Here is a 10064-nt window from a genome sequence, read left to right as displayed (position 1 = left end):
TTTAATCAATGAGTCAGATTGTAATTCCACTTAATTTTGTAATAATCCCAATTGTATCCGACTCAAGGTATGAAGCATTATAACTTAATTGGGACTCAATTTTTACACAGAGGCGAAACTGTGCTTCGCATTCACATACGAGAAAATGACCAAAAAGCAGCTCTATCAAGTTAAAACAGAAAAAAGAAATAAGCTTCGAATTAGCAAAAACTCGGCTACGTGTACGATTTGAATCTGCAATCAAGAGATTTTGAGTCTCATGCACTATCCCCTAGGCCACTCAAGCTTAATTACCGACAAACACTAGTCACGATTAAAGCAGCTACTTATGCTAACAAATTGCCAATACGACTCAGCACCAAATACAAATAGACTCTATTTTGCAATTATTAATTTGGAATATAACAAGCTGAAGGCATCTACACTAACTTTGCATGAAACAAATCGCAAATATTAAGCATTTAAAAAAATTGCGAGATATTGATTTAGAAATTTTCTGAAATCGAGTTTTTATTTTTGTGATGTTGTGTGAAACAAATAGTTTTTTCGGTTCATTTGATGAATTAAAAGTGCATCAACTGTGTTAATTGATTTTTATTCGATTGTCCAAGTACGTGCTATCAAAAAGCTGTAAAGGTGCCCCACCATTAAGGGGGTGCCGCACCAATATTTGCGACTTAGGAAGGAAAAAAAGAAGGTTCGTACTAATACACTAGCTTCGCAAGTGTAAATAACCCTGATTTAAAATTCTCAACACAAAAAGAAAATAAATTGTAAATCCGCATCAGAAAATATTCCTAAATTTTTTTTAATATTGAGTTGAAAAACAGGCTACAAAATCCAATGACAATAGGTCATGCTGAACGATAGGCTTATAAAAGTTCTACAATTTCAAACACAGATGCGACGCTGCACTTCGCGAAAACAATCGAGAAATTGTCAAAAAGTAGCTCCAAAAAGAAAAAATAAGAGAAAAAACCAAAAAATGAAGCGCTTGAAAGATTGTACTCCATGTGGCCGAAGTTGGGTAAAATGATACTTTTTTTAATATGCGCAACCATTAAAATCAATTTTAACAAATGGAACTCCCGATGCGGATAGCCAATTTTTAATGAATTCTGCGTCTCACCAACCATGCACGCCAACTTCCGGTAGAAAGACCTAATCTAGGTTATTAATGACACACAAACTACCAAGGTAATTATCATAAACAAAAAAGCAATCTCAAAAAATATGTTCAGGAACCTTTGGGATTATTTATTTTGATTGTTCCATTTGGGCGTTTACCAACTGTTTTGCCTTCTGCCAACATTCTTCGTTCAATTTCGAACACCCTTTACTCAAACTAACGAGTCTCGCCGTATTGAGCATATGGTGAAAATCATCAGCAGAATACTGCTTGTTTTCTTGTCGACTTTGCACAAAATGCTTCTGCGCAATTTCTGACATTTCAAGGGGCACTTCATATTGCAAAAACTTGGCAATTGTCAGATATTTTCTCAGGGCATAAGCTTGTTCAATAGATACTATAGCACATCTTGGCATCGATGGTTCTGCAGTTGGCTTCATTTTCAACCTCAAAGCTGATGACTTAACAAGCGAAGAAGTCGATGACATGATGATGACATTGTAGTTAGTTAGTAGCTCTACATTCTGGAACTTGAAGTCGTAATAGACTTTCTGGTTCTGAATCAAAGTGGTCAAAGCTGCCAGATTAGCCAGTCCTGATTCGTCCAGGGTTCCCGGTTCCATGCATGTTTCGTCTATGATGACTGACGACCCTGGAGGCAGTTGAAGGACCCCTGTATGCAGGACTCCCGTTTCCACGTCCTTGTGGGGAATTAGTTTGGACTTGTTCAGCGATTCAACCGTCATTGGGAAATAGACCAGATTCGGTAGAATCGATTGTAACAGTTGAGTTAGCTTTTTCACGACATCTCTACTGGAGTTCGTTATATTCAGCGTCAAGTTTCCTAAAACAATAGACTGTGACTCGACGACGATCTTTAAAATTACACTTCAGTTTTACATGGAGAAAACGTCCTTTCCTAATAGGAAAAAACACTTACTATAAATAGCACAGATCAACTTTACAGTCAAAATTCACAGCGCCCAAAATACTTTATTTCGCAAACCAATTTTACAAAACTTGTCAATTAGAATTAATAACACAGAAAACATTTATATGGCTATTTATATGGCTATTTATATGAAAATTTATATGAAAATTAGTTCTAACAGCTAGACATCAACAAAGTTCTAAAATGAAAAAAACACCAATTTGAATTTTATTTCCAGGTGAGTATTCTTTCTAGTTGCAACTGTAACAGCCAGCTGCACCGGAACATTCATAAAATCCAGCAAAACGAATAGTTTCAAGACAACGTATATAATTATCAATTAAGGAGTCATCAATTTTTCATAATGAGAAAAACATCATAGAACATTTAGATTAAATTACAAAAACCATACACAGATTTTTAGCTTTAACCACAAGCAACCAAACAATAACCGTCCTATGAACATGTCTTGCTGGGTTTTTATTACCTGATGAAACCATCAGTGCTAAAATAAAAAAGTACCTCCGTTAGTTTCAGATTTTTCAATTTTAATGATATTTTAGATACAAGTTATTTTTTAGTACATTAGAAATATGAAACTGGCAAATGAATGAATGCTACCAGACTGAGTTCTTTGTTCACTTATTTCATATTATTTCCTTATAATATTTACGGGATCAATAGAGCAATATTACACCACCAAGCAAAAAGTGGCAAAACACTATAACAGAAATTTTCAAACGCGAGCAGGTGGTTGAAGTGTAAATTCCTCGCAATCAATTGGTCGACTTATGTTTTTTTTAATGAGTGTGGACAAACTTTTTAGAAAAAATGCCAAACATTTTGTCTTTTTTTTTTGCTTGAGCTATCATTGATTGCTTCGAGGTAAGCAAGTTACCAGGGTCCCTACATCCAGGGGCTTCGACCTCCAGCAGACCCAAAGGGTCATCCCTTTGGTACTTTTTAAGAAATTCATTTTTGGCCCACCGACCATAAAATTTTTCTAAAGGCGCCTTTGGCGCCAATATATACTAACTTTGAGGGGGAGCGCGGGCCAAAAAAACGCGATTTTCTTGTCAAAAATTTCAAAAAGTGTCCAGAAACGGCTTTTGACCTGTTTTTTCAAAAATTTGCCTGCGGCGCAGAAAGTTTGGCCAGAACACCGTCTTTTTAATGCTTTAGAAGAGCGCGGAAAATCAGTTTAAATTAAGGTCGTCAAAATTTTCGAAATTTTTTTTGAAAATCCGCCTCCCCATCGAGAAAATCCTAGATCCGCCCCTGCCTACATCAAACCCAACATCATCCTAAGAGTGCATGCAATTGTTTATTTTTCTTAATGCATAACAGGAAATTACCGGTTTAATATGCCACAAATTTGGTAATTTTTTTCACTCAATTTAGTTTTTGCTGGAGAATGTGGCGTATAATTTTATTTGATTAAAAGTAGCTCAAGATGTTATAGACAGGCCTCAAGTTCCCATAGAGCTTTGTCACCCGCACGCGGGTGGGGAGATTGCTCAACTGATCCTATTTACGTAATGTGCCGAGATGAAAGCCAATTATCAGAAGATCAAGCGTTTTTAGTAAATTTTCGGACCCCCACCAAACAAATACATTTTCAGGGCAAAAATCATTTAAACAGAAATGTTTATTCTAAAACTCATAGTTAAGAAAACTTAATCTCGTATAAAATGTATTTTATGTTGTTGAAGATGTAATAGAATCAGTTGGTCTTCTTGAGTCTCAATTGGATTAATAAGTTCCAGGTTATAAGTTATAAGAATTAATAATAAGTTCCAGGTTTAGCTTTTCTCTTTTCTTTCCTTTCACAGTGTCAAGTTATAAAAAAAATGACGTTTTTGAACATAATTCAATTTTTAAGTTCCGGAGAAACAAAAATGAATATCAAAGAGGGGCTCTTTGAGTTCCATGAATATTTTGAATTACACAATTTTTTCCTGAAATTTATCCAATTAAAGAAAATTGAGTCGAAACTTAATTCTCTATTCCGCTGCGATTTTTGAAAAAAGAAGTCCAATTTTGAAACTGGTGTGAGACGAGTTGCCTCGTTAGCAGCGGCATAGCCTGTTTGTTGCCTATTATGACAAAATAAGAAAACTTTAGTTAGTGACACTTCTTTGAGTTCGTTAAGGGGTCTCCAGATGGCTTTTTCAGTCTTGGTAACTTGATTGTTTGGCTGATTGTTTGGCTCAAGCGAGGCTCTGTATCAAAAGTCCATACTGATTCTGGTCAAGTTACCGTGCAAGATAGGGTCTAATCTGTTAAGAAACTCTGCCGATACGAATTGCGGTCATCACTGCTTGCTATGCGGAGCAAAGCTCTTCTGCTGACGACCACAGTGGTGACTAATGCCGCATCTCTTCCTGATGGTGTACCGCCTGCCACCTACTTATCGGCCCAGATATCTATATCGTGATGTTTTGTTTTCTAGGTAGTCTAGAGCGATTGTTGCTTTTTATTCGCCACTTTTCGGCTTGAGTGCGCAGTTTGTCAGCTCAGTTTCCACGATGATGTTCGTATTGGCCGTATTCCATGTGGGTACTTTTGGATTGCTCCCTTCCCATGTCCATTTTTCTAGCTCCTTAACATATTCGTACTCTGTTGCCAGTAATCTTCAGTGACCTCGATACTCTCTTCTGGCGTCTCTGGTATCCTCTTTTCCAGGATTCAGCTGTTCAGTCTTGGTTTGGTTGCCCTAGTGCTGACCATCTGCCATGCTGGCACTTCCACCGTAGGCGAAGCAATCGCAACCGTTGAAGACATGTTGCCCGCCCTTGCGTGACAATTCTCAATTGTGGTCGAAAAGTTAAAACAAATCCTCAATGGCAAAGAAAGTTCACAAAAGAGCCACAGTACAAGAAGGGAAAAGCATTGACGACATTTCCATCATATCAACAGAAATTTTTTAAAAAAATTTCCTTAACTAGAGCAACCCGACGGATAATAATATCCAATTTGTGTTTTATTTGACAAACTATATCACTTAAACACTCGTTCAAATTCAAGAACCTTTCATGATAAATATTTTTCTTTGATAGATTAGATTAATAAATAAAAAAATTGTTTCATTACAAAATTTTTTAGGTAATATCCAATTTGAAACTATAAGGCAAGGATCACTCTCACGCATTTGTAATCAGAGGAAGATCATATTAAAAATTTGTCATATGCATATGAAAACCGAGCTGGAATAAATCAGAAATGTAAATTCTTCTTTCCATTTTTAACTTTATTTTTGGGTATTTTATTAAGTATTTTTCCTTTGAAAAAAAAACTATAAAAACGGTCTACCCAAATAAGTATAAAAAGTATACCTAAATAATTATATTACACTTTTAAACGTTGACAAACCAAAAATTAAATAGGAAACCAGATGTCGTTTTAATACCTTTATCCACGAGATAGAGCTTTAACATAGAACCGCTGTTACACATTTTCGTTATAACTACACGTGCAATTCGTTTTCGTTATTTCTCTGTACAGATATTTTTTATTTGCCCCCAATCGTACCCACTTCTTTTTAAAGTTTAACTTTTTCATGTTTCGCTACGAACTTCAAGTTTAAAAACTAATTTAACGTTGTAATGCAACGATTTTTTTTTGCATTGTGAACAAATCAACAATTGTGAACATGTTTTGCCGTCATATTTTACATCGTAATATCACCCACATAGCCGTTTTAATACGTAAAACGACTATAAAAATGGATCATTTGATATTTGAAATTGTGAGGGGGGGGGGTGGTTTGAAATTGTGGGGGGGGGGGGTCGGGGTGGTGTAGAACAGACTTTTAATTTTCTTTTTTGGGGTGAACGGAAAGGTTGCCACAGCCGCTATAAAATTCTAGGCTGTGACAGATTTAGTCCCATGGCAGATCTCGTCTCATTTTAGTTTCAACAGATTTCGTCCCATTTCGAAGCGTACACGGATTTCGTCCCACAAATTTGGATATGGGATGATAGGATGTTGCATATGGGAAGAAATCTGTATGGGATGAAATCTGTTACTTAAATAAATAGGACGAAATCCGTAGAAGGACGAAATTTGTGCCAATAAAATTCTAGAAACTCAAATATAAAGAATCTAATGAGATTAATTACCGATTGGCATCGTGTCTGCTCGTTTGTACACCGATGATATCAAATGCAGCAGCGTCCACTCGGCAGTAGTCGAGTCGCCCCCGAACAACTCGGTCAACACACTCATCAATAGAGGTCTCGTCTCTCGGAGCACAGCACACGACTGGTCAATCGTGTCCTCTGACGTCACAGTGAGAATGTTGTCTACGACTGCCGAGAGAACTGGTTGTGCAAAGATAGCGTGGAAGATGAAGTTACTCGGCAAAGAAGACGCAGAAGCTGGTTCTAGAAAAAAATATTCACTCCAATACTCCATACAATGCAAATATCAATAATAAACCATGCGTATTCATTTTGCAACAAAGTTTAGGTTGTTGTTCCGACCATTTGAAAACGGAACTTCGCATTCGGATGTACTAGTTTTTTTTTCTCTTTCTTTTTATTTTCACGCAAAATCAGCTACTACAAAAAATCATCGGAGTGAGTTGTGATACGTCATATTAAAGCCTTTTAAGTCGTGATTCGAACAACATTCCAAAAAACTTCCCCTGTGTCGAGAAATACCGATTTGAAATGTTTGATTTTTCGTCTAATTTCGAGCGAGTAAAGCGAGCGAGCAGGCTCATTATAGCTAATTTTAATAACTTATAAGCTTACAATAGCTTAATTCAAGCCGTAGAAACTTAGTTTTTCTCAAGTTAGTTAGCTTTACTCGAGTTAATTTTACTCAGGTTTTTTTCGTATTTTGGTGCCTTGGAAACAAAAACTCAGGAATGGAAAAAAATGAGTTTTTTTGATTTTTTTTGTTTTTCGAGTAATTTTTCTACAAAAATTGTTTTTGACCATTAAAAATATTACCATAACTGTTGAATATTTCAAAGCTCTAGTTTTTTTTTGCTCAGATCTTTTTATCATACCACGCAGAGAAAAACGACATTAATTTGAAAAAAAAACTTTCGTTGTATTTTTTAAGACTATGTTCGGAACATTCTGTGCTACTTGCACAGTAACCGGCTATTCTTGTTTCATTTGAAATCGCCAAGAGTTTAAACTGAACACCGAATACTAATAGTGACAATATCCAGTTCAGCATCAAATGTTTCATTTTTAAATGAAACGCAATTCAACAAAATACATTATGAATTTTGCGCCTTATTAGAGCAAGAATCAGAAGAAATTGAAAGAAAATTCATGTTTTTATTCTCTAAAATGCTTGTTTTTGATGTCTATTTTGGACAATATTTACTTCGATTTTCGGCAAAATTTTTGTATAGACCAAGATCAATCATCAGAGCTACCATCTACGAAACTTTTAAGAAATCATTTCAAAGACATAACAATGAAACCCGGGTCTGAAAGTGCCGGTTTTCCTCATCCGCAACTTTTTCAATTTGAGTGAAATAGAAAGAAACTGAATTTGCGCTTAACTTTGTCAATTAAAGTTAAAAGACAAGTCAGCTTGTTTTTTCACCAAATAAACCGGACGACATTGAGCAATCACCAAAAACTTAACAAAAATCTTTCCTGAACATAAAAATGGTATTAAGCTTAAAAACAAGCAACGCTTCAAAAGCTGATCAAAAGAAACAAGTATAATCATCCTCCAGTTTTATTTAGTTTATTGACCTTAAAAAAGAGAATTTTCCAGAATTTTGACTGAAACAAGGTCCTAAAATTAGTTCTATGAAATGAATCAGGCAAAAAACAGGCCATTAATTAAGTTGTTTTTACCCGAAAAAGATTATAAAACTTTATTTACAGGCAAGTCCACAAACTCGGTTGTTATCAATCAGAGCGAGCCAATGGATTTTGCAGTCTCAAAAAACACACCTTGGAAGATTTTTTGGGTTTTCGAAATTTTGCTGTTGCGTTTTCAACGTCGCCCAGTATAGGACTGAAGCGGTGGAGCGACAAAGATTTAAAAAAAAACTTTTTAACATTGTGATAACGCCATGGAATTTAGTATGGCGAACAGATTTGTACTTCACACTTTGCATCGTATGATATCACATATCCAGCCATAATAACACGTAAAACAAATATGGAATAAGAAATTTGAAATATATAAAAATTTGGGGAGGGAGATTTGACTAAAAACAAACCTTGTTTGTCATGTTCCATCAGAAACTCATCAACCGCGTTGTTGTTCACAGTGACTTTCTCAAACACGCCATAGAACAGATAGACACTATTAAGTACCACGTCACTGTCTTCTCCATAAAATTTCACGTCCAATCCTTTCATGATAACACCACTGCCATCATCGCACCTTCTCAGTTTAGCTGATTTCGAACCTTCTTCACTTTCAGACGACAACGACGAAGACTCCTTTACGTTGAACTTTGACCTCAAATTATCCACGACCCATGAACCTTCACCAGGAACGGGCGTGACCTTCAAAGACAACCGATCGGCGTAATTCACATTTTCTTGGTCAAGAACCAACTCTTCGGTTATAATTGTGCTGTCCTTTAGAAACGCAGTAGACGATTGATTCACATTGTTGTTCGGGCCAATCTTCGCTGTGTTGTTGCTCGTTTTGTAATTCAGAACAAATAGCTCAGATTCTCCGAAATCTTGAAGCATTCCTCGTACAACACATAGCTTGCTATTCGATTGTTCTAGGTAAGCATCATTGCAAAAGAGGTCCAGTTTGGAATTCGATCCCAAAAGTCGATGCTTGAAAGAATCGGCGAATATTTTCAGAAGGTTTTTAGGGTTTTCGTGGCTGTAATTAGCATTTAAAGATTGCACATAGTCAAAAGGGGCGTCAATCCAAGGTTGATCAGACATGATTAGAATAAGAATCAAAACACAACTGAAAATAGCACAATCACTCAAATAACCGTCGTAAAAAAGAAAAAAATTGAAGTTTCGAAAATAAAAGTTCAGTAAAGCTGATCTCTTTGAATATTTAGCAAAAAAATGGCTGATCAAGAAAAAAACAAATACGTTTTGTTTGTTCTAGCATCTGTTCAAGCCACATTTATAGATATTAGTCGCCACCAATTTCTGTCCTTCAAGTTTGCATGAAATGTTAGGATGACAACTCACATTTATTTAGCTACTTCAAGAGATGAGCATAATGACAACTAGTTGAGAATTTGAGCACTTTTTTCATTAATTTTCACGCCAACATGGTTAAGTGGCACTTAAGTTAATTCAGTTATCTTTAACTCCATTATTATTAAAGAAGGCCAAGAGATTAATCTAGGAAGCAAAAAAGATTTATTAGCCAAGAGTTATTAATTAACATTTAACGAAGACACACCATTCATTACTCTGAGAGGACAATTCACGAATACATTTCAGTTTCAGATGACTGCCCTGTAGTCCCAAAATGTTTATGAGACATACATTTGGAAGAAAAAATAGAATAAATAACTACAACAGACAGAAAAGCCACAAAAACACATTTCAAACTCATTAGAAATAACATTCGAAGAAAAGCTACAAAAAAATAACCAAGTTTTTCAAGTAATATAAGTTTTGTTGCAAGACTCAACTTACCAATCAAAAAAGTTTTATCATTGTAATACAAAAACTTTTCCTTTATTATTTCCAAATTTTCGTATTTCCGTTCTATAAAACCGATTCCAATACAAAATGATTCGTTCATTTTCCAGAATATCATCCCAATATCTGATACAAAACATCCACTTTTAAAAAATTAAATTTAAAGACACCGAGCAATTATTTGGGCCGGCCACTTCAATTTTTGGACGAAACTATGACCTAAAGCACTTTACCCCTCAAATTTCAGATAACTGCCCTAAGCTTTTCCCTTCATTTTTATACCTTCGCAGAAAAAACCATTTGGACAATGTTTTAAATGTAACGAAGATTACATTCTTTTGTACTTATATGAAAAGATACTACCTATTCTAAAATATCACCGCAACCC

The 10064-nt window shown here is 35.5% G+C and overlaps 1 protein-coding gene across 3 annotated transcripts; it reads right to left on the bottom strand.

Annotated features, from left to right (window-relative positions):
- Positions 1-1091: 1091 nt before the first annotated feature.
- LOC134839361 (mini-chromosome maintenance complex-binding protein-like) lies at positions 1092-9052 on the bottom strand. 3 transcript variants are annotated; one of them, XM_063854882.1, is made up of 4 exons: positions 8263-9052; positions 6182-6445; positions 2548-2565; positions 1092-1973 (listed from the first exon to the last, which is right to left on the bottom strand). In XM_063854882.1, exons 1-4 carry the CDS (start codon positions 8951-8953, stop codon positions 1258-1260), a joined length of 1689 nt encoding a protein of 562 aa, XP_063710952.1. In that variant the 5' UTR covers positions 8954-9052; the 3' UTR covers positions 1092-1257. The 3 variants fall into 3 exon arrangements, with proteins under 3 accessions (XP_063710952.1, XP_063710953.1, XP_063710954.1); XM_063854883.1 differs by having other exon boundaries at positions 6182-6439; XM_063854884.1 differs by lacking the exon at positions 2548-2565.
- Positions 9053-10064: the final 1012 nt, after the last annotated feature.

The sequence above is a fragment of the Symsagittifera roscoffensis genome, chromosome 2 (assembly GCF_963678635.1).
Source record: "Symsagittifera roscoffensis chromosome 2, txSymRosc1.1, whole genome shotgun sequence".
Classification (NCBI taxonomy): domain Eukaryota; kingdom Metazoa; phylum Xenacoelomorpha; order Acoela; family Convolutidae; genus Symsagittifera; species Symsagittifera roscoffensis.
The sequence above is the reverse complement of the archived record's forward strand: the minus strand, read 5'-3'. Positions and strand labels throughout refer to the sequence as shown.

Bases quoted from the DNA above. Each gene is read 5' to 3' on its own strand.
- LOC134839361 (XM_063854882.1), bottom strand. From the start codon at position 8,953: ATGTCTGATCAACCTTGGATTGACGCCCCTTTTGACTATGTGCAATCT. The intron at 6,446-8,262 runs GTTTGTTTTTAG...ATTTTTTTCTAG, and splicing joins GATGGAACATGACAAACAAG to AACCAGCTTCTGCGTCTTCT.